Below are 24,998 nucleotides of genomic sequence, written 5' to 3' on the forward strand. Positions count from 1 at the left end.
AAATGCATTTAAAATAATCATGCAATGAAGTCAATTAAATTTTTAAAAATCTAGAATTATATGGCTTATACGTAGACTGATTTACGGGTTCTACATTTTCGGCCGTACAGAGCTTCGTATGGAGCCATTCCAATACTGCTATGATAACTGTTATTGTAAGCGAACTCAATTAAAGGAAGATGTTCACTCCAATTACCACTGAATTCTAAAGCACATGCTCGTAGCATATCTTCAAGGGTTTGTATTGTTCTCTCTGTTTGGCCATCAGTTTGAGGGTGATAAGCTGTACTGAGAGTACCCTTAGTCCCCATAGCTTGTTGAAAACTTTTCCAGAACCGAGATACAAATCTTGGATCTCTATCAGACAGAATGCTTGACGGAACTCCATGTAATCGCACAATATTGTCCATGTATATGGTAGCCAATTTTTCCAGATTATAATTCATGCGGACAGGTAGAAAATGTGCAGATTTTGTGAGTCTATCTACGATTACACATATTCCATTATGACTTTGCCTAGACTTGGGTAAACCTACTACAAAATCCATGGAAATATGTTCTCATTTCCATTCTGGAATTTCCAAGGGTTGAAGAAGTCCTCCAGGCCATTGATGTTCAGCTTTAACTTGTTGACAGACCTGGCATCTAGAGATGTATTCTGCTACATCCTTCTTCATTCCGCTCCACCAGAAATTTTTCTTTAAATCTCTGTACATTTTTGTACTGCCGGGGTGGACCGAAAATTTTGATTTATGTGCTTCAGACATTACTTCCTGTCGAAGATTCTCGATGTTTGGTACACACAATCGTCCTTTCATCCACATAACTCCCTTCTCGTCTATATGAAGATCTTGTGACTTCTTTTCTTTGACTTGTTCTTTAAGTTTTGTCAAAGTAGGATCTTGATTCTGTCTTAACTTGATTGTTTCTTGAAGGCATGGTTGTGCAGAAAGTGAAGCTAGGATCACTTTACCCATGTTTTTCCTACTTAAAGCATCAGCTACCTTATTTGCCTTGCCCGGATGATAGCTTATTGTTAAATCATAATCTTTTAACAATTCAATCCATCTTCTCTGCCTCATGTTCAATTCTTTCTGTGTGAACAAATACTTGAGACTTTGATGATCTGTGAAGATCTCACATTTGGCGCCATAAAGATAATGCCTCCAAATTTTTAAGGCAAAAACTACCGCAGCTAGTTCGAGGTCGTGAGTAGGATAATTTTTCTCGTACGGCTTCAATTGTCTTGATGCATATGCGATTACTCTTCCTTCTTGCATGAGTACGCATCCTAAACCCTCTTTTGATGCGTCACTGTAAATGGTAAAGCTTTTGTCCTCCGTGGGTAGAACCAGTACTGGTGTAGATGCAAGCTTTTCCTTGAGCGTTTGGAAGCTCTTTTCACACTCCTCACTCAAGTTAAATTTTGAGTTCTTTTGTGTGAGTTTTGTAAGAGGCGTAGCTATTGAAGAGAAACCTTCAACTAATTTTCGATAGTAACCTGCCAATCCTAGAAATCTTCGAATTTCAGTTACTTTCTTAGGTCTCGACCAGCCAGTGATTGCTTCCACCTTTTTAGGGTCCACAGATACTCCTTCTTTTGAAATGATATGGCCTAAGAAAGTCACACTTTTTAGCCAGAATTCGCATTTCTTGAATTTCGCGTATAACTCTTTTTCTCTTAACATCTGAAGAGTCAGGTGAAGATGTTCTTTGTGATCCTCTTCACTTGGGGAATATACGAGAATGTCATCGATAAATACCACCACAAATTTTTCGAGAAATGGCTTGAATACTCTGTTCATGAGATCCATGAAAGCTGCTGGAGCATTTGTCAATCCAAATGGCATTACCGTAAACTCATAATGACCATATCTTGTTCTGAAAGCTGTCTTTGGAACGTCTTCTAGTTTGACCTTCAGTTGATGATATCATGTCCTCAAATCAAGCTTGGAAAATACTGTGGCTCCTTTGAGTTGATCGAAAAGATCATCTATCCTTGGAAGAGGATATCTGTTTTTGATTGTGATCTTGTTGAGTTCTCTATAATCGATACACAATCTCATACTTCCATCTTTTTTCTTTACAAATAAGACTGGAGCTCCCCAAGGAGAGACACTTGGTCTGATTTGTTTCTTGTCTAACAACTCTTGGAGTTGTTCTTTTAGCTCATTGAGTTCTGCTGGAGCCATTCAATAGGGTGCCTTTGATATTGGTGTAGCACCTGGTACCAAGTTAATCTCGAATTCTATCTCACGGTCCGGAACCATTCCAGGTAACTCTTCGAGAAAGACATCCGAAAATTCTTGTACCACTGGAATATCTTCTATCTTGAGCTCGACTCCTTCTTTTACTTCATTTACCATTGCTAGGTAGACTATTTCTCCAGACTTCATGGCTTTCCAAGTTTGAGATGCAGAAAGGAGGGATTTACGTTTCTTAGCCTTGCCATGGTATGTGATTTCTTTTTGGCTTGGAGTTCGGAGTTTGATAATCTTACGCCGACAATCTACTATTGCATGACTCTTGGATAACCAATCCATTCCCAGAATAACGTCGAACTCCACCATGTTGACTTGAATCAATTCAGCGTTGAATGTGTGTTCATTGATATATACTATGCAGTTCCGATGTATCTTATGTGTTTCAATTGTTTTACTGGTGGGAGTAGCAATTCTAAAAGGTTCAACAAGTATCTATGGCATAAGCCCTAACTTCTTAGTGAATCTCTTAGAAATAAATGAATGAGTGGCACCACAGTCAAACAACACATAAGCTGAAATTTTATTGATTATAATGGTACCTTCCACGACATCGTTTGCATCATCTGCCTCTTCTTGAGTTATGGCAAACATACGAGCATTGGTTTTATTCTCTTTTGGTTTGTTGGGGTAGCATTAGTGTCTGACCATGTCATTTTCTTTAATGGTTCAGGACAATTAGCAATTCGGTGTCCCATCTTCCCACAATTGAAACAAGCACAAGTGTTCCTTCGACATTCTCCAATGTGTCGGTAGTTGCATAATGGACACGGTTTTATGCTTGAGAATGTCGTGGTTGAATTGGAAGGAGTTCCCTTGAATGGTCCACTCGATTGGTTTGACCTTTTAACTGGTTGTTTACCTTGAAAAGATTGTCCCGTGAGAGTTCGTTTATTTTTATTTTCATCTTCTCGGCGCTTGATATCAGTCTCAGCTCTAATGGCTGCTCCCATTAAATCATCAAAACCTGTGGGTTGGTAAACTGCCAGAGCTGATTGGATACGGCTGTTCAGACCACGTTTGAAACGATGCATCTTCAGGATATCATCTGCCATGATGGCAGGAGCATAGGTTCCAAGGGAGTTGAATTTAGAAGTGTACTCCACAACAGACATATCCGGGGTTTGAGTAAAATTCTCAAATTCACTCAACAATTTTAATCTCAACTCTGCTGGATAGTATTGTTTTAAGAATGCTTCTCGAAATCTTTGCCATGTGATTGGTCCGACTTCTGTCATATTTGCTGAGATTGTCTCCCACCATTTGGCCGCCTTTTCTTCTAGGAATGGTGTCACCACAGTCGACTTTTAGTTCATTTGGCACTTCAAGCAATTGGAGTTGTGTCTCAATATTCTTGAGCCTGCCTTGACCAACTTCTGGGTCAGGGTTGCCTTCAAAAGTTGGGACTCGATTCCTTCGAAGAGATTCATAATGGTGTTTGATTCCATTCGGTGGTGGAGGTGGTGGTGGCTGATTAGTGTTGGTATTTAAATGGCTCATTCCTTGGAGGGTTGTTGCCACAATGGTTGCTATGGCCATTAAATCTTCTCTACTAAGGCCAACTCTTGCTGGTGGTGGTGTATCTTCGCTGTTATTGTTGTTGCAATCATTGTTGCGATTGGCATATCGCGGGTTGCGGTAGCTACGATGGGGTCTCTCTGCCATTTCCTACACGCATGAGAATTTCTAAGAGGTTTGAATAATTATGTACAAAAATATTGAAGATTATTTCAAATATGAAATCAATCAAGGAATAGATCAAATAAACTTTTTATTGATTCCAATGAAAAGGAAAAGCAATACAAATCAAAGTTTTCAGAAGTGCAATGATAAGAAATAAAAGAAAGGAAATGGATTATCAATCCTTATTACAAATAGTCACGACACTAAATACTCAATCATCTAAAATCTCGCCATCTCCTAGTACTTCATCTTCTATATTTTCTTCTACCGGTTCTACTTCCGGATCCAATGCCATAATGATGGCATCCTCAAGATGATGAACATGATTCTGCAATTGTTCATTTTGCATAGTCAAATTCTGCACCGAATTCTGCAGTTCTTGAATGGTTGCCTCATCTTGCTGACGGCGTTGTTTTTCCATTAGCAACATTTGTTGAATCTGAGACTGTAGTGCTTGGGATTCCTCTAACATTCGTTGGCGTAATCCATCCATTTCAAGGGCGATTGTTTGGGAAGCCTCTAGTTTGTTCTTGGTCATTTCGTGTTGTTTTTCTTCTGAGTTAAGATAATAAGCAAACCTTTGCACGTCAGCCTGAAGATGATCTTTGATATCTTCTAGTTCTTGTTTTTCCTTCTTCAAGTTTTCATATTCCAAATCTTTGCCTAACAATTGATCATGATATTTTTGTTGTTCCTCGTAAAGTTGCGCTCTAAGATGCGCCGTTGCAATTTCGTGGTCGCTAAGGGCGAGTTCACGCATACGTTTGGGTATTTCAGCGCGAGTACGGGGAGCCATTTCCTGAAATAAAACAAATGGAAAGGCTTAGAACAAGGAGTTATGATATTCACGATTATTACCAAAAAGGGCAAAACGTGATTTTTGGATGCTTCAACAATAGAATTTTGCGATTTTCAGATGTCACGATAAGAATAGTGAATATTGTTCATTGGTAGGAAGTCGCTAGGGTCTTGCCAAAAACTGACTTTGTCAAATTTCCTATGGCAATTTCCCAGCCGGATTATGAACCTGGATGGCTCTGATACCACTCAAATGTCACGTCCCGATACTTGGGTGAGTTGACATTCGGCGTTGTTTTACAATTATTCAATCGTAAATCAACAAGCCAAGTAGTACAGTGTACAACCAAACCAGTCTTTTTCATAAAACATACATTGTCTTTACAACATAATCAACTTAACAAACGAGTGCGGAAGTGAACAACGTAAAAATAAAAGATAGCCAAATTTCAAATTATGTCTTGATCAACTGAAACTTTGTTACCATCCCCAGAAATGCATTTGCTCTTCTTCTTCAACTTGTTTTTCATTCTTATCTGGGAGTGAGAGGTGTAAGGGTGATTATTTTGTGAAATACTCAGCAAGTGGGGGCCGATCGATCACAATAACACAAGGATATACATATATAGATCTTTAACAATTCGAAATTTTCCGTGTCTCAACAAACGTCGGAACAATAAATAGACAAAATGATAGATACGACATAACTTATATATATTTATGTAAATATTAAATGAATTTCATGTCACAATAATTATTCATAACAAAATCAAGACATGATATTAACAATGAGCAAACATAACTTAGAATATGCATATAGACATATCATATATTATTCGTATTGCACTGTTATTTCATCTTATTATCCATGGTGTTACTGATCAGTCCCCTATATGTAATTTCTCTAAGGGGTGAGGCCATATATCGGTTATTATTACCCACCGCATCAGGGCCATAAACTTGTCATATCTTATCATGTTTTAGGAAAATTTTCCTTTTTATCATTTCTAACTTGAATCATAACAGTGCTTTTAAACATAATTCTTAGATTATACCAAATTGGTGTTTAAGAACATATACTAGAATATAACATGAAACGAAGACAACATAATTTTGAAATGAAAAGAACATGCACTTGAAATTGATTTAAACATGCTTAACAATTTATCGAAACAAAATATTCATATATCAAATCGAAGGAATATATCATGTCGATCGAATTTTCGAAAACATACTTAAATACTTTAAAACATAAGCCCATTACAGAAAGGTGCTCCTAAATTATGAAAGAAACAAGCTGGAAGTTAACGTCCGAAAATCCGTAAGATTGCTAAATTCTCTTGAATTCCGAGCAGTATTCTTTCAGATACGTTTCCCAGAAATTGAACCGTTGGATGAGGCTGAAGTATGGATATGATGTTTAGAATATCTGAAAGTGTATTATGAACGGTGAAGATCGGATTATGAGTTTGGGAGTTATGGAACGAATTTCCAGAAGTATAACAGAATTATTGCTCCTAAATTTCACTTCAAGAAAGGTTGATGGTTTCAAACTTCAAGCTTGCTCTAGATGGAGAGGTTTTTGGTATGATTTCCCTCAAACTCAATACATCTATTTATAGGCAAGATTTGAAAATAATTTACACAAAATTTGATGCATAATTTAATATATTTTATTTATTTTAGTCAATTTTGACACATTTGATTTTCAATGTTTTGCACTCATGTTTTTCAATGTTTTGCACTTCATAATACCTAATAAATATAATACTAATACTAATAATTAATAATAATAAACCATATTCTTACAGAATTGCTTAGCCGTGATACAATGTCAATGTTTGTAAAGAACTTTGGGAAGTTCTTAAGAAATAATCATGGTAACTTTCAAAGCCCAAGCAAACGTAATCATCACAAGAAAGAGTTTATTAGTGAGGACAACACATTTTTCAACTGTAGAAAAGTTGAGCATTTCATAGCCGACAGTGTCAAGCCAAAGAAGTATGAGAAGAGATCAACTGACAAAGAAGGCACTTCATGAAAAGAAGAAAAAGACGAAGAATGATATGTGGTCATTCAAAAAGAAAGGAAATAAGAGGTGATTATTTCTGAGGATAGCAAAGCTGTAACGTCCAAAAATTAGTTCACGTAAACCGCATGCATGAAAATTGCTTATTTATTTTATTTAATTTATTTTAAATACTTAAAGGATATATGTTATATGATTAAATGTTTAAATTGCATGATTTCATATTAGGCTGAGGAAAGTAGACTGGAGACGACCAAGATGAAAATATTTTTCGACAAATATTTAAGTCTCGATAAAATGATTAAATAGAATGAAAATTTTCTGAATATGTTGGAGTCCAAACTATTTGACGAGTCGAACCTTATTTTATCCGGGAAGCTAGTTTTAGTCAAACAAATGATTTTTGTGGACGCGAAAGTTATTATTTTGAAAACGATTTTTGTAAAATTTTATTTTATATTTAATTGAACCTAATTTACCTAGGATTAATGGGCCTAACTATTTTTAAAGCTAGAGTCCTAAAAACTCTAAAATCAAGACTACTTTATCACCTAAAACACTAAATTATAAAATCAAATCCTAGGCTAATAAAGATTACTAGTTGGCCGAAAATTTCACACACCACACACAGACACAACTTTCAAAAATTTCAGAGCAAAATCCAAGGTCGTTTGTCGCTCGTTCGCTCCTCTTCGCAACCCACACCAACAACTGAATATTCAAGCGTTATCAACGCAAAGGCATGATTCTAAACTTTCTTTTGGATCATTGAACTCATATTATGCATGATTTATGTTGAGTCAAGAAAAGTAAGAAAAAATCAAAATTGAGAAGTCCGAGGTCCAGGGGTAAAATGGTCATTTTACATCCCGAATAGTTCGAGAAGTCTGACAGTGTCCTGAAGAATCATAATACATGATGAATGATATTTTAAAATATCTATGATGAAAATATGATATTTTTACGATATATGCAAAGGTTGTACGATTTTTCTCGATTCCCAAAAAATGCTTTTTTTCGATTTTTTAAGGATACGATATTTTATAAATAAAATGAAAGGAAAAATATTTTGAAAGATGTGACGAGAGTTTCTGACGCCCCTCCCCCAAGTACTTGATGTAGCTAGACTGATCAGTCAACCACACGATGATATGATATATGATGGTAACTTTCAAGGATAAAACTTCACCTAAAAATGATATACGATGATGAAAAGCTTTATGATCTAATGATGTATTATATAATATAAGATTACGAGTTTTTACGCCAGCTTATTTTATTAAAATATTCGTTTTAAAGCTGCATATGCCAATATATATATATATATATATATATATATATATATATATATATATATATATATATATATATATATATATATATATATATATATATATATATATATATATAGTATTCGTTACGTATGGTTAGAACATGCTAAGTCATTAGACTCACTAGGTTTGAATGATCGCAGACGATGATGATTTTGATGGAGGCGCTAACGTTGAGTGGATCGGGTCCGACTGTACACTCCCAAGGGTCTTTTATTAATCCGCATAGCTTAGTATGTAAAGTTTTAAAGTAATGATTTTGAGTATTATAATTTAAAGATTTTATGTTGTATTTTGAGTTTTAGTTTTGGGATTATTTTAAATTTGACCAATGATTTTTTGTTGACGATTTATGGATCTTTATGCATTTAAAGTTTTTAAATATTAGTTTTTATGTGGATGGATTTCAAGTTGGAGGAAAATGTTTATAAAAAAGAAGGGACATTTCAGTTGATATTAGAGCAAAGGATCCAGAAAGGGTTGTGTTCCTGCCACTATGAGAAGCTCGAGAAGTCACGCCTCAATCTGTGAGTTTTGTTGCTTTTAGATTTATATTCTGAGTTTTAAATGCTTTAATGATACATGAATTAAGAGGCTACACGTAATTTTAAATTTAAATGCATGTGGGTTACGTGGTTTGGACGGCATGTACGGTGATACCTCCCAGACGTGTAATTTCCATGAGTACAGAGGGGGAGAGGCAAGAAGAGGGGCGTGAGGAGATACCTCGACCACCCCCGGATGCTGCTTCACGGGTGCTCGAGGAGGATTGAGAATTTAGGGACTGAATTATGTCAATTTAGATTTAAGGGACTAATTAGCAATTTTCGAAATTATTGAGGGTAGATTGGACATAATTATAATTATTTGGGACAAAATTGCAATAATTCAAAAATTTTGAGTGTCAATTGTCAATTTTCAAAAATATAAAGGGAATGTTTTGCAATATGTTCGAGACATTAGGGACTAATTTGATAATATTGGAAACTAGAAGGGCCTAGATGATAATAATTTTTTGAATTTATGGCCTTGTTTGAGTATAATGTGACTATTATCACAGGAATAATATTGTTAGCGGGTGTAGCTACCTATAATTTGCTAGATTCAGGAGCTACGTTTTTTCTCATATCTTAATCTTTTGTGAAACGATTGGAAATCTTACCGAAGGACGTGGAGTCAAGATTAGAGTCACAACACTTTCGGGAGAGCATATGATCTCTACAAGCATGGTTAAGGATGTGGAGCTCAATTACAGAAGAATGTCGAGCGAACCTTATTTTGTTGTTGATGCCCGAGTTCGACATTATTTTGGGCATGGATTGGCTCACACTGAACTGGATTAGACCACCCAACGGGAAATCGTTCATATTCGAGGCTGTGCAGAATCGACAAATGCCATGTATCATTTCTTGCATGCGTGCAAGGAAGCTTACTTGGAAGGGCTGCCAAGGTTTTCTTGCCAGTGTTTTATCTGTGCCAGACGTGAAGTTTTCAAGGACTTTTCGGATGTGTTCCCTGATGACGTTTCTGAAGTTCCACCCGAGGGAGAGGAGGAGTTTTATATTAAGTTGATATGAGGTACTGTGCCGATCTCCAAGACACAGTATCGTCTATCACATGTTGATATGAAAGAGTTGAAAGGTCAATTTCAAAAGTTGTTAGACAAGGGATTTATTCGCCCTAGTTTCTCTCCATGGGATGCGCTGGTGTTATTTGTCAAGAAAAAGGATGGGAGTATGAGACTCTGCATCGATTACTGAGAACTGAATATGGTGACAGTGAAGAACAAGTATCCATTGCCTCGAATCGAGGATTTGTTTGATCAGCTGAAAGGAGATTCAGTATTTTCAAAGATAGATATTCGATCGGGACGGGATATCATCATCTGAGAACAAAGGATACAGATGTGCATAAGACGGCTTTCAGAACGCGCTATGGGTATTATGAATTTTTGGTGATTCCTTTTGGACTTACTAATACACCATCGATATTCATGGATCTCATGAATAACGTGTTTCAACCGTACCTTGATCAGTTTATCATTTTCCTCATCGATGATATTTTGATCTATTCCAAGAGATGAGAGGAGCATGATCAACACTTGAAGACGACTTTGCAATTATTGCGAGATCGAAAATTATACGCAAAGTTCAGCAAGTGCGTGTTTGTCTAGAGAAAGTGGCATTCTTAGGCCACATCATTTCAAGAGAAGGAATAGAAGTCAACCCATCTACGACCGAGGCAGTTAAAGAGTGGCCGATGCCTAAAAGTGTAACGGGAATCTGCATTTTCTTGGGCTTTTCAGGCTACTATCACAAGTTCATCGAGGTTTTTCGTGTTAGATTAGGTGCACGTCGAGCCAAGTGTTAGCCGAGTGTTCACAATGAAACTCTATGTATAAACAGTCTTTATTTTAATAATATTTGAAATTATTATTTTGACACTTCTTTATCTATATACCCATGCTAGTTGCATAGATAAAATCCTTGAATATACAAATAGTAGAAAGAATATGAGATGCTCATATGATGAGTATCATGAAACTCATTTTTGGAATACTAAATATTCTAAACAGTTCTTAGTCGATTCAACCGCCGCTAAGAAAGATATAGGCCGCTCGAGTTTGATACTAGTATCTGCGATGTGAGTACCATGTTTCATTGGTAGGGGACATTGTGATGTCCAAGCATGCAGATAGGTTCTCCTTGTAGAGTGCACTGAACAATCCACCATAAAGGACTTTCCAAGTGGTTCTCACTTATCGAGTGGAAACGTCCTAGTTATGGTTGTACACCATTAGTCCTTATGACCCGGGACAACATTGAGACTCTATATGCTAGCATTGCACTTTGACTTGTTTACCGACTCTCATGGGGTCATTAGGTGGCAAGATTGGGTGTTTTGTCGAAACATATAGGAGTCGATGCATTGTAGTCGGGAATTCACCGCTTACCTTCGGGTATGGATATTCTATGTGATCTCATGTATATGTAGTATGAAATCTCCGATCAGAGTATGGTGGTAATTATGAAAGGGGTTTCATAGATTACACCATCGATGCAACTACGACATGACACATAGTATCGATTCATTGACAACTCTCGATATACCAATGGTTGTCGAATCGGTCGGGATATGTGAGCTGAAGGGACCGTATTGTACGCTAACCATAATTGAATGGTTCTTGCAGGCACTATCATTTGATACCTAGGGAATCATGTAAACGATGCTGCTAGGCGTTTAACATGATAGGTTGGGTACTATCAGACTTGAGTTCTGATGTTCTTATTGTCAATGAGTTGATAAGTAAGAATTGAGCAATTGGGGTATGCTCATATAAGGACATGTTTAGTCCCGAATCACATTGTGATGTGAACCCACGGCTAGTTGTATCATTGAACCATTGAGGGTCACACAAGTGCTAACTTTTTAGATCCCGTTGAGAAGTAAAATAGTTCAATGTGTTGAACGGCTTATAAAGGAGTTTATAAGCGTAAATAAAATAGAAGTATGACTTCTATAAAGAGAGTGTAACTTTTAATTTGAGGAAGTGTTCCTAATTTAAAAGTTGGCCAAAAAAATAATGTAATTGAAATTTGTGGTTTTCATAAACATTATTAAACTAAATTAATTCAAGTATTGAATTAATTAATCACTAGTGGACCTAGTAGAGTCCAAACAATTAAATTAATTCAAGTGTTGGATTAATTAAATAATATTGGGCATTGTAGAGTCCAATTAGAAATAATTATTAAACTAGTGGGTTTGAGTAAAATCAAGTAAATTTTAAATGGACTCAAATATGTTTGGGACATTTAAATAAAAGTCCATGGGCCTTGTAATTGTTATAAGCCCAAGTCAAAAGGCATGCAAGGGAGATGAAAGTTTGGGAGACAACTTTTTCAATGTCCAAGGCTGGCATGCTTTTGGGACACCACAACCTTTTTGTCCAACCAAGAAAAGTCTCCCCTTCCCTCCTCTAGCATGTGATGGACGAAATTTGTAGTGGTTTTTCCTCCATTTTTTCTTCTTCAATTGTTGATGAAAGCACACACTTCTTAAAGAAAAATGCTCTAATTTTTCTCGTGCAAAATTAGAGTGGATCTACCTTGTTAGTGGTGGACCTAATTTGAAGAAAGAAGTCCAAAAGAAAGGTGAAGCTTGTAGATTGTCTACCTTCGAGAGCTAAGTTGTTTACAACTTAGTTGGAGCCAAAATCAATCTTTGTTATTGATAGGTAATTTTCTAAACACCCTATGAATGCCATTGTGTTTTTCGTATTTGCTACACATTATAGAATTAGGGTGCTCGGTTTTTTTTTTTTTTGAAAAACCAATTTTTTAAACTTCCTTGCGCATTAGGGCACCTTAATCGATCCCCTTTCATTTCGTCCATTGCAGTACCCTTGACATCTCTGATGAAGAAGAATGCGAAATTTGTATGGAAACCAGAGTGTCAAGGCGGTTTTGTTCAGCTGAAGCAAGCACTCACTATCGCTCCAGTTCTAGCTATGCCAACAGAACTAGGGGAGTATGTGTTGTATACCGACGCTTCGAAGCTAGGATTGGGCGTAGTTCTCATGCAATACGATCGGGTCATCGCATATTCGTCTAGGCAGTTGAAATTCCATGAGAATAATTATCCGCCACGTGACCTTGAACTCGTGCAAGTCGTATTTGCGCTTAAAATTTGGAGACACTACCTACATAGTGAGAAGTGCAAGATCGATATGGATCGCAAAAATCTCACATATTTCTTCACCTAAAAGGAGATGAACATGAGACAGTGAAGATGACTAGAACTTGTAAAGGACTATGACTGCGAAATTAGCTATCATCTTGGAAAAGTTAATGTAGTTGCAGACGCTTTGAGCAGAGAAACGACAACCTCTGCTGTAAGGTCTAACAAATTCAAACTACGTAACCCGACTTCATACAATCTAGGGTTTTATTTAAAATGTTTTAAATTTTTTAATGCATGATTATTTCATGGTTAGATGTTATTGCATTGGTATTTTAAAGTTTCACGCATTAGGGTGTTTAGTTGCACTGCGCACTAGAATGAGTATCGAAGATCATGGATAATCAGAAAAATATTTTTATTAAATAATTAATTTTAATTTTTTAATATGATGTGTTTTTAATGAATATTTCAAATATTGTGTTTTGGTGGGTATTTTTACTCGTCGGTTCATATTTTTAACCGGTACGCAAAATTTAGCGAATCGGGGGACTTATTGAAGGCTCTGGCAATATTTTCAAAAAACGTATCTAAACGAAATATTTTTCGAGAGTGTTATTGAACTTGACGGGTTTGTTTTAATGCTTAATGGGCTCAAAAATCTTTTTAATCCTTTTAAAATTTAATTAAAGGTCCATTGTTGCTTTGCATTTTATTTAAACCCTACCTTATCCAAACCTAAACCTAGTCACACCTTGTGGCCGCCCCTCCCCTCCATCAGCAGCCTCATCTTCAGAAAAAACAAACAGTAGCAAAGTCACGACTTTAGGTTTTCTTCAAGAAAGATTCCCCCGCATCCCCCCCCCCCCCCCCCCCCCCGCCTCTCCGGTTCACGTCCCGTGTGTAGTTCTTCAAGCTTTTTGTTAGAGTAGGTGCCCGTTTGTTAATCAGCTTCAACTTGTAGGTTGGCAGTTTAAACCTTGTCTTCCGATCAGTTTTGCTGAATAGACAACTGGTAGAACTCATACCCCTGCAGACTGAATAAAGCCCCAAAGCTCAGAGTCGAGAGAAGTGCCTACAATGTTATTTGCACAGCCAATCCTCTCTACTCTTCGCAATGAGCGTTAGATAAACATTTTCAAATAGTTTTGAAAATAATATCAAGTATTTTTAAATAGCTTTTAAAAGTATTTAAAACTAAAATAATTTTAGTCACTTTTCAAATGTTCGTGTTAGAATAGCTAGCTCTGATACCACCATAGAAGAAGTCTACCAACAAATACTGGTCAGTTTAGAAGATGATACATGAAGAACAGTGCTGATATAGTCAGTTAAATAGTTCAGTTGTATATACTATTTAAAATAATTCAATTCCATATTTTTTTGGGCACAATTTTTTCAAACACCAAAAAAAAAATTTGTTGGAACATTTTAAGTTTTGTGATTAAACAAAGTTGTTGATCCAATGGATAATTACATAACCAGCTGAACTGAATTCAAAGATGAAAACTAAATTTTCACAAGAAATTTTTTTCTAAGAAGTCTAAATGATTACAAAGAAAGATTGATAAAACATAAGAAAGTTACCGATAGCCAAGTCGATTCAAGATTGACTGAAGAAACCCAACTGAAGGTCTAATGAGTGGATCAGTAAGTCCAAATCCATACATTCCCTGAAGAATCAATGATTAAAATAACGGATAAAAATTTCTGTACTAATAGTCATTGAACCTTAACAAAAAGTCAGGTTTTGATCCACTACTATAGCATGTCAGAAAGAACGATGACATGAAAACAACGACTTCTTTATTTTGAAACATACATATTTTGCAACATTTCATGTTTTCAATCTTGATTTTGATGTTAACAAAACTTGTCATCTTGTTTCTAATGTATTTAACTAAGTGCACAGAAACTGAAACTGATCAGGCTTCGAACTGATCAGTTACAAAGCATAAACTGAAGCTATCAAGACGCAAAATGAAAGTGCCAACTGATTGATCGAACTGAACCAGTTCAACTGATTTTTCATTTGATAGGTGGTTCAGCAGAAGACCTTCAGAAGCCCGGCCAGCTGATAAAGTGTTCAACTGATGAAGATCCAAACTGACCAGTTCAACTGAATCAGTGAAATCAGTTTTGCTGACGAGTCAACTGATTTCACCTCACAAGTTCAAGACCAGTTCATAACATCAGTTAGGAGCGAACCAGTTTGCAGATACGACAAGCTTAATCCAGATGTGCACAAAGGTACAAAAGTTATTGTACGATCAAGGTACAATAAGAGACGTTGCAGCAGCGCTTAAAGCCAATTTTTCCAGATATCTATTTGGGGGAAAAAATTCAAACTGTAAAGGATTCTTTCACTGAGTCTCACTGTACATTCAGCCAAACGCCTATAAATAGAATCCGAGGCTCAGTGAAGAGCAAGATGAGAATTGACAAGTGAAATGAAGAAGGGCACGCATATTACATATCAGCTTACAAGATAGAAACAATCACCCCAGAAGGAATACTTTAATGTGTTATCAGCTTAGATTATAAGCCTATTTTCCTCAGTGTGTGAGAACACCTTTTAGATAGTTTTCAGAGATCAGTTCTCACATACACACACTCACCACCACTCAAAACCTGTCTTGCACACAAACGTAAAACATGTGTATGTAGTCTTTCTCACATAGACGTTAAAGAAGTATTGGCTGGAAGGTGCTGCTTTTAGTCTAGACTAGGAGTTAAGTTAGGCAGTGGGTAAGTCCTAAGCTGGGTGAGTTATTACACTTGCTATAATTAATCAAAGTCTTCTAGTGTATCCTACTCGAGGAGGTAGAAGGGGTGACGTAGGAGCAGTTGAAGTCTCCGAACATCCATACACAAAATTGTTAACCCCTAGCTTTAAACTAACTTGATCAGTTCGAGTATCTATCAGTTTAGTTATCACCATAACTGAACTGATACATGCGAGAACTGATCTCCCTTATCTTCAGTTAATTTGTTACACAAGATTAAAAGCTTTGACCGATTAGTTTTCTTAACAAGGATTACTTCGAGTATTTTCTGCTTGATTTAATTTCAAACCCGATCTAATTCATCTGTGTAAACATTCTTAGAACACGAGCTATTGCATCTCATCACGTTTTTAAAGGATTTTCCCGAACCAACAAAAAGATTACCGTTGCAGACTAAATTATAAATATATCAGTTGAACAAGCTCTGAAGGTTATACAATTACATGATCTATCTTTAGATTATCAAAAAACAAACTAATCTTCTGTGAAGAAGCTTTTCCTAAGCCAAACTTAAATAACCAGCACATGCTGATAAATCATTATCTAATCATTTTGAAGATCAAATTTGTGCTTAGAATTTATCTATGAAATCTATGTGACTGAGAGTAAGAAGCTTTACTGGTCAAAGTGTTTGGATTGAAGTTTTACTAAAAATTTCAGTTATTCCGTGTTAAGTATTACTGAAGTGTGTGATTTCAAATTACTTGTAATTACCAAAGTCTTTTAGTACAAACCTTCCGTAAAGAATAAGGAGTGACGTATGAGTTTTGAAAAATCCGGACATCCAAAAACAAGCTTATGTTTTTTTACTTTTCAATCTACCTACATTTCTACTATTCAACAAACCCCAACTGATTTTCTTGATAAGCTATTCGTTCAACTAGTTTCAGTAAACCTACTTACATACAGTTCATACTTATTAACTTACTGAGAACTCAACTGACAAGAACAAAATTTCAATGTTGTTAACCCAACAAAAAACTTTTGAGATAAATTTATTCATCCTCTCTAAATTTATTTTTCATCCTAACATAAAATATTTTAATAGTTTTAAAAATTCTGTAAGTGGACATGATTGTGATCAGAGAATATATAAATATATTAAATTAGATTTTTATAATATTTGTTAATAAATTAAATTGTTGTAATTTTATAATTTTAAAAAGGTATTGTTAGTATTTTTTTTAAATTCTTCATGACCTTCAAATTAATTATTTTAGGTGCATCAAATTTGAACATATGACATGCAATCATATAAAAAATAGATATATTCAAAATATGAATTTATAATCTTGGATAACTAAGTACTATATGTACCTTCAAACAGTCCTAAAAGGCCTAAACTCCGATCCTAGATATTACAACCAGAAAGGATAGTATTACCAACTTTCCATATTTAAATACTCATTTATAGTTAGTCTCCTCATATATTTAAACACACATATTATCACCAGCGTATTCCTAAAAGCTTTCAGATTATACCTTCATCAGTCCATAGCCCTTTGGGATAATGCTTGCTTCGTCGATAGATCCTGGAGTCGTTTCCTATTCCAAAAGCAATTTGCAACTCGCCTTGCCTTTGGAAAACCGGCTAGAAATGCCTACAATACTACTTACTAGTGTAGAGAGAGAGAGAGAGGAGTGGTGACTGGTGAGGGTGTGCTAAATGCAATGAATTCAGCTAATATTTATATGCTAAAATTCGGGTAGTTCCAAAAAGCCGAACTCGAGTTCGGAAGTTCCAAATCGGCTCATTGCTACGCGTTGATTTATCACTGATCCAGATGACACCTTATTGGATGAGGGCGATTGGAAGGTCTTATGTACGTTCGGAGGGTCCGAAGATCTGAATATTCTTGAATGTGTCATCTTTTTATTTGCTTAAATAGATAAAAGTATTTGTAGTTCCATCTCTGATCTAAAGGTCGGAACTGTTAATTTGATTACTCGAATAAATGACAATAAAGTTTAGTCAACAATTTATTTCATAATCAATGCTGGATAATTACAAGTAAAGCGAAAGTTGAAGTTAAAGTTGATCTCCAGGCTCGTCGTCCACATGATCAGTTGTAGACCAATTGGAACTTGTCTTCTTGGCTGATTACGTATGTGAGGAGTTCTAACTGAGAGTGTGAGAACAACAAGAATGTATAAATCAAAGATTTGGCCTTCGAAATTCCGTAAACAAAATTGTGTTTTTATTTATCTGCTTTACACTATCGGTTTAGACACACCTTTTATCGATTTATAAGTTTTGCTAATTCATTTGATTAAATATCACTGCATTAACTCAATTTTTTTCCTTTATTTTTATACAAAGTTACCATAATTATAAGTATAAATGTAGTACAACATAGATAATCAAACAACCTTCCATGTTTGGTTCATTTACAAAGCATCCTAACTCAAACAATAAAATAATATCATAAGCCTGAAATAATATATTGTTTGCTTTGTTTACGTGTGATAAATCTTCAAAGCAACATTATCTAAAAGACAGTTCATTTTATATCGTTAAACTTTTTTTCAACACTCATTCCATACATTCTCCACTTTATCTCATTCCACAGACCAAATGAGATCTTAATAATAGATTTGGCCACTTGAAAAGGTGCATCGACTATTTTATTGCCAAATCCAATTACTTATATTATAATAATTACTTAATTCACTAAATGAGTTATGATACATTTTGATCAAAAATTAATTTTTATTTAGTAAAATGATATTAGGTTGAACATTATTAGTTTTTTGGCTGTAAAAGTTTTAAAATGGCTTCTGTATTAGCTTTTCTTACTTAGTTAGATTGAAATATTGGAAAATTATAATTTCTGTAATATATATTTATTTATATTTTGGCTTTTTATGTTTTTGAATTATAATTTTAATCTTTTATCTTTCAATTTTAGCAATTTTTATCATTTTCTCGTGGGAGTGTTAGCATGTGACTCATCAACTTTATATCAATGTTATGCTAGCTAGAAAAAATAAATAAATTTTTAAAAAAACAAAATACGATTAAGATTGAAAATTAACAATAAATAAAATAATAAAAAGAAAATATACAACAAGTTTTCGTTGAAATATTAAATATATGTAATTCGAACTAACTATTGCGAGTACGAGTTGTTTTGAAGCTAAGAAACTACTTTTTCAAAACAATCATTTTTTTTTTTTTGTAGTTTGTTTCGCCTATAAATAATTAACATAAATTTCCAAAATCATGAATAAGAAAAAGGAACTCCATTATTCCTAAATAAATAAATTTATCTTAATTTTAGTTAGATAAATATTATTTTTTACAATCCAAATTACAATTTTTTTAACAATTACTAATGTGGTTAATTCAGAATACATGCATACACGGTGGCTTCCCGTCTCTGCCAAAATATCCAGCAATAAAATCAATGCTAATAATTGAATTAATAAAATAAATAATACTAATAGTCATCTGGCAAAAACTTGTGTGAGACGATTCACAGATCGTATTTGTGAGATAGATCTCTTATTTGGGTCATCCATGAAAATGTATTACTTTTTATGCTAAAAGTATTAGTTTTTATTTTGAATATGGGTAGGTTGACCCGTCTCACAGATTCAGATCCATAAGACGGTCTCACATGAGACCCACATTTTTAACAGTTTCTGTTTCAATTTTTTGTGCGTTGTTTTTTTTTATTGTATTAGAAAAAAATAAGATAAATATGAGGGCGGACAAAATTATTTTATCCCTTAAAAGATGTTTTATCTAAATTTTTTTCGCCATCTTCACTTCATTGTTTTTTATATAAATTACTTATATGGTTTCAAAATTATATATATAAAGGAGTGAAAAATATGCATTCATTAAAATTAAAAAATACTGTGTTATTATCGAATAAATGGAGTTATTTTAAATAATTTATACAATATTTTTCTTGGCAGACGATCTCACGGATCGAGACGGATATCTTATTTGGGTCATCAATGAAAAAGTATTACTTTTTATGCTAAGTGTATTATTTTTTATTGTGAATATCGGTATGACTGACTTGTCTCATAGATAAATATTCGTGAAATCGTTTCACAAAATACCTAGTCATATTCCTTAGAAAGAATATGATGTTTCAGGTTTTTTGAAGAAAATATATATCAAATAGAGTTGTATGTAATTTCTTCCATTTCTTGAAATTCAGTTTTAAATTTTTGTATTTTTTCCCCGCAACTAATCGAAATCTTTCTAATAGCATTTTTTTAAAAAAAAGAATCAATCATACTATAAAATCAAATTTTACTGTATTTCCTATTCATTTTGATTTAAAATAATGAAGTTTTTGTTATAAATTCAAAAATAAATTTATAACAACATAACATAAAAGCTGCGACCATGCGTACCACTCACTCATAGCAAAGATTATAAGTGGAAACAAATGAAATGAGCAAATCGGGTAAGTTAACGGACAAGTTGCAGTTGTAAACTATCTGAACAATAATTGAGTCTATATTTTATTTTAAATAATATATTATAAATTATTTTAAATATATTTATATTTGAAATATGCTATAAATATTTATCCTTTTATAAAAGTCAAGATATCATGTAGAGAAATATTTTTTCAAAAAAAAAATAAGGAGTTATAAAAAGTTATTATTTGGTATGTTTCTTTATTATCTATAAATATTTTCTTTCTTTTTTTAAAAAATAAAATATTTTCTTTTTTAATTAGTGATAGCTTGTTAAGGTTCTAAATTTTTAAATCATTAATTTATTAACACAGAATAATTCATACTTATAAAATTATAAATAATTTAATTAATTATATTTAAAAGATAAAAATATATAATATGTATAATATAGTCTGTTACTTTCACTTACCCCAATCATTCAATATCCCCTTATTCCTCCTCCTCCTCCTCTTCTTCACTTTTGCTTTCCTCCTTTTAAAAATGGAGATTCTTCAAATTTCTCCAAACCCTGAAATGGAGGCACTCTAGCGGTGATATATTCGTATAAATCTTGTATATATAGCTCGTGGGTTCTCGCTTTCGAAGGTTTTTTTTCAACTTTTTGTTTATATACAGCTCCGATCCATTCTCTAAGAACTGTTCCTCTCTGTCATGTGAAGTTTCTCTTTCGTCAAGAAACTTGATTCGAAGCTTCTTTTTCGTAGAGGGTTGTGCAATGTTGGATCTAAATTCTCCGTCGGCGATTTCTATGACCTCCACCGAATTCCACCCCCGGAAGACCCTGGCAACCGCCGCCGATTCGGTTACTTCCACCACTACCTCCTCTACAGACAATGGGGCTTCTGAAGAGCAAGAATCCAACAGCTTCACCCGCCGAAATCTGCTGCCCACGCTCAATTTCTCGATTCTTGACAAGAACGTGATCGAGATCGAGGATGACGCGGACGATGACGTCAACGTTTACAAGACCGAGCTGCAGCTTTTTCCCGTGTGTGCCTCGTCGTCCGCGCTGGAGACGGTGGATTCTAGGGCTAAGTATTGGCTGGATTTGCCGGTGTCGGAGGTTTCAGGCGGAGTGGACATGGGAATTTACAACGCACAGTTCCCGCCGCAGCCGCAACCGCAGCCGCAGGTGAAGAAGAGTAGGCGTGGTCCCCGGTCTAGGAGCTCGCAGTATCGAGGGGTTACTTTCTACCGGAGAACTGGGAGATGGGAATCACACATTTGGTACCTCAAAATTATATCATATCTAACAATAATTGTGTTTGCATGCATGTTTTGTTTATTTTTGTGTATAGTTGAGAGAGAAAGCGGTTATGGATATTAGGTTGATTTGCATCGGTAAAGAAATCGTGGTTGTATTTTGGGTTTGATTATCATCCAAATCTGAATGTTATGTTATATTTCTTTAGTGTTCTTGTGTGATATTAATTCGGCACTGGTAGCTGTTTGCGGATGATGATTCGTTGGCAATATGGGTATTCTTGGGTTCTTTCGGAGGAGCAAGAGTTGTAAATCCTTGCGTGTGAAAGATTATGTGGTACAACATCATATCGAATCTTGATCACCTATATGGCACCGTAAATGAATCGTCGTGACTGAATATGTGACACAGCTACAAATTATTCGATAGCTGCCTATGCGACCAAATTTATGCCACACTTTGGATGATGGTGCTTAAAAGTACTTCATAATTTTAATTCGAGCTGGATTGGTAACATTAACTACAAATTTTGATGCACCTGAATAAGCTCAAAAATAGAATGGGTGATGAATTTGATTTACAAGATTCAAATAGTAACGTTACCCTTAGGAATGGCTAGCATTTGATTATTTTATGTCATTAGCTATGTAATTCTTTATGTATGTCATGTGGTGCCTTTTCTATCTTGATCTTAATTTTTGTTTTTTTTGTATTCGTGATCAGGGACTGCGGTAAACAAGTTTATTTGGGTAAGAAATTAAACTACTTGCATCACACTATATTGCGTTTCTGATTTTTCTGGTTTAGACATAATTTAATTTGAAGGTCATGGGAAGTTGAATTTGCTTTTGCAAATTGTTTTAGTTTCTCTATCGCACTTGATTTTTAATTTTGTTGGATTTCTTGTTTCAGGAGGATTTGACACAGCTCATGCAGCAGCAAGGTAGAAACCTTTATCGTGCATTAGAGATTTGTGGACGTTTTGTAGCGTTAATCTCTTGTCGATTTTCATCATGCAGAGCATATGATCGCGCTGCCATCAAGTTTCGTGGGGTTGACGCTGATATCAATTTTAAACTTGGTGATTATGAAGACGACATGAAACAGGTTCGCTTCTGACTCTTACTGATGATTTTTAAGTTTCAATCAATGAATCTTATTTAGTTGATTATTTTTTGCAGATGAAAGACTTGACAAAAGAAGAGTTTGTTCACATTCTCCGTCGCCGAAGCACCGGGTTCTCTCGAGGAAGCTCAAAGTACAGAGGTGTAACTCTGCACAAATGTGGTCGCTGGGAGGCACAAATGGGACAATTCCTCGGGAAAAGGTATCAATATTTTTCAAGCTTTTACATTGTACACGGTGTTGTGATGGTTCTTCTGGGCAGTGATTGATCTCTGATAGGTTCTGAAGCTCTAAGTTTGCATATGTTGTGATGGTTCTTCTGGGCAGTGATTGATCTCTGATAGGTTCTGAAGCTCTAAGTTTGCATATGTATTTTGGGTTATTCGTCAGTGAAGTCAAAGCTGCAAGGTTCTTGTGATCATGATTCATACCATTTGAGACTTAGTGTTGAGTAGGACAAATTTATTAGATTGATCTCATCAAATGATCCTCATTTTGTTTTCTCTTCCAGGGGTTATGATAAAGCAACCATCAAATGTAATGTCACTGAAGCTGTAACCAACTTTGAGCCGAGTATCTATGAGAGAGACAGAAACATCGGCCCTGACGTCGCAGGTATTACTAACGAGTAAAAACATTGTTTTGCTATTGTTGTTCTCCAATTGCTTTGCCATTGTTTATATCGTGTGAACATGAACAAACTCAGTGTTAAAGGAGTTACTGCTGATGTATTTAGGTATTAATGACAATCTTGATCTCAATCTTGGAATGTCTTTAGCTTCAAATGGTCCGCATGGGAATGACATTACGAGAGAGTTGGACTTTCCCTGCAATAGGACAAGGGTAAAAAATATTTAACCTTTTATATTGTTTCAGGGTGATGTTATTTGCTTTAAAATTTTTGTGACGTGCACTCAACTTAGTACACTTTATGAACAAATATTGTACATTTAAGTCTTATGTGGGTAACACAAATTGGATTGTAAGAATGGGCAAGAAACAATTACTCCTTTCATTACACTTGCGGTGCCTGGATTCATTGCCTAGTCATGTTCCTAAACCAACAGAAACCTTCTTGTCCATTGTGCTCTTGTTCATATGTATGTGTATCCGTTCTCTCCCTTCCTAATGAACTTGTTATGTGTAGTCACCGAACTATTTCACCTCTTAGTTTTAACAGACATCGACATTCAATCCTATATTTTGGTGATATTACATATCTTGTAACAACTAATACCCTTTCCATAAATTCACAGGTTGACACACCCTTCGTTTCCCACCATGGGTTAGTTGCATCCCAGTATTCCTCCTTGTGGGCTGGCTCGTACTCTGGTTTTCCTCCAAATAAAATGGTGATTTTTCTCTTCATACTCTTGTATTTCAACTCTGGACTCGAACGAATATGAACTTTCCTAGACGAAATAATTAGTTACATAGTAAATAGAGAGCAAGCAACAATTTTCTTGATCAGAAGAAAGTTTCCCACATTAGTTCGGTCAAAGAAGCATACATAAGCACGCTCTCTGTGTTCCGTCTTGAAGGCAACAAAATATTCATGCAATTGTCCCAAGTCATATGAGACTCATACCACAATACATTTTTGCTACTAGCTTCCCTAAATAAGTTGCTCATTTCTTGTCTACCAATCATGTTCTTGTCATTGATCTTATCGAAGCTACTCGCACATTCTGTCTGCATGCATGCAATTACTAACAAAGACTATGATAAAATAATTTATAGTTGGTTACGGCAGTCTGTTATTTTTAAAATTTTATTTGCAGGAAAGATACACCGGAACAATTAATGGAGCCGTTGCTTCGCCTCCATACCCAAACTGGCCATGGAAAATGCAAAGTGCCGGTGTGACCGCTCCGGTGCCCCTTTTATCTTCTGCAGCATCATCAGGATTCTCTACCACCACCACTCCCAGTTCGAATTCCCTCGTTTCCTCGACATCCAGGCTGCAGCTTCCTGCAAGCAAGGTCAACAACCTTCAGTGATCTGTGCAAAAACGCAACAGACCATGACTATTTCAGTTAGACTCGAGCCATGGAATGTTTCCAGAACACGCGTGTAGAATAATATGTCAGAACCCATGATATCATGTATAGCTGGTATAAATATTACTCTGCATTTTGTGTCCGTTACAATAAGTAATTCATCCATGGTGGAAAATTTGCAACTATTTCCACATAAAACTGCTATTTGTAGTAGACTTTGATTTTGGTTTGTTTGAGGAATTTAATGCTATGAATAACTTGGATTGTGATTTTTGTCAGTGTGTACTGTAAAACTTATTATCTTACTAGGAGTAATCGGAAAGAAATCTATGTATCAAAAATACAAGTTACGGAAAGAAATTTACGTAACAAAAATAATATCTAGTAAATTTTTTTGTTATATATAGTCGTCTAAACTTGTATTCTAATTAGCTTTGCATGTGCATTGCATGACAATATTATTTTATATATATTATAAGTGTAATAAATTTTTAGTTTATAAAATTTGGATCGAAATAAAATATTTAAAATTTCAAAAAATCTATTGATATTGATTGATATATGGAGCTATATAAACTATTTATCAGATATTATTAGAGATAAGTTTGAGAATAGTTGAAAATAAATTTAGGATTCAAGTTTTTGTAAAATTGAA

The 24,998-nt window shown here is 35.0% G+C and overlaps 2 protein-coding genes across 4 annotated transcripts; one reads left to right on the forward strand and one right to left on the reverse strand.

The window, feature by feature from the left end:
- Window positions 1–2,192: 2,192 nt before the first annotated feature.
- On the reverse strand, window positions 2,193–3,376 carry LOC140805421 (uncharacterized). Its single transcript, XM_073161692.1, has 2 exons — window positions 2,858–3,376; window positions 2,193–2,696 (listed from the first exon to the last, which is right to left on the reverse strand). Exons 1-2 carry the CDS (start codon window positions 3,374–3,376, stop codon window positions 2,193–2,195), a joined length of 1,023 nt encoding a protein of 340 aa, XP_073017793.1.
- Window positions 3,377–20,436: 17,060 nt separating this feature from the next.
- Window positions 20,437–24,616, forward strand: LOC140804538 (ethylene-responsive transcription factor RAP2-7-like). Of its 3 annotated transcripts, XM_073160580.1 has the most exons (10): window positions 20,437–20,599; window positions 20,719–21,241; window positions 21,942–21,967; window positions 22,131–22,161; window positions 22,238–22,325; window positions 22,400–22,545; window positions 22,855–22,958; window positions 23,080–23,186; window positions 23,600–23,695; window positions 24,125–24,616. In XM_073160580.1, the coding sequence occupies exons 2-10, from the start codon at window positions 20,730–20,732 to the stop codon at window positions 24,341–24,343; spliced, it is 1,329 nt and encodes a 442-aa protein (XP_073016681.1). In that variant the 5' UTR covers window positions 20,437–20,599; window positions 20,719–20,729; the 3' UTR covers window positions 24,344–24,616. The 3 variants fall into 3 exon arrangements, with proteins under 3 accessions (XP_073016681.1, XP_073016679.1, XP_073016682.1); XM_073160578.1 differs by having other exon boundaries at window positions 20,437–21,241; XM_073160581.1 differs by lacking the exon at window positions 23,600–23,695 and having other exon boundaries at window positions 20,437–21,241.
- Window positions 24,617–24,998: the final 382 nt, after the last annotated feature.

The sequence above is a fragment of the Primulina eburnea genome, chromosome 11 (assembly GCF_022965805.1).
Source record: "Primulina eburnea isolate SZY01 chromosome 11, ASM2296580v1, whole genome shotgun sequence".
NCBI lineage: Eukaryota > Viridiplantae > Streptophyta > Magnoliopsida > Lamiales > Gesneriaceae > Primulina > Primulina eburnea.

Bases quoted from the DNA above. Each gene is read 5' to 3' on its own strand.
- LOC140804538 (XM_073160578.1), top strand. From the start codon at position 20,730: ATGTTGGATCTAAATTCTCCGTCGGCGATTTCTATGACCTCCACCGAA. The intron at 22,959-23,079 runs GTATTACTAACG...TGATGTATTTAG, and splicing joins CATCGGCCCTGACGTCGCAG to GTATTAATGACAATCTTGAT. The intron at 23,187-23,599 runs GTAAAAAATATT...ATAAATTCACAG, and splicing joins TTCCCTGCAATAGGACAAGG to GTTGACACACCCTTCGTTTC.
- LOC140805421 (XM_073161692.1), bottom strand. From the start codon at position 3,376: ATGTCTGTTGTGGAGTACACTTCTAAATTCAACTCCCTTGGAACCTAT. The intron at 2,697-2,857 runs GTATGTTTGCCA...CTTATGCCATAG, and splicing joins AGAGAATAAAACCAATGCTC to ATACTTGTTGAACCTTTTAG.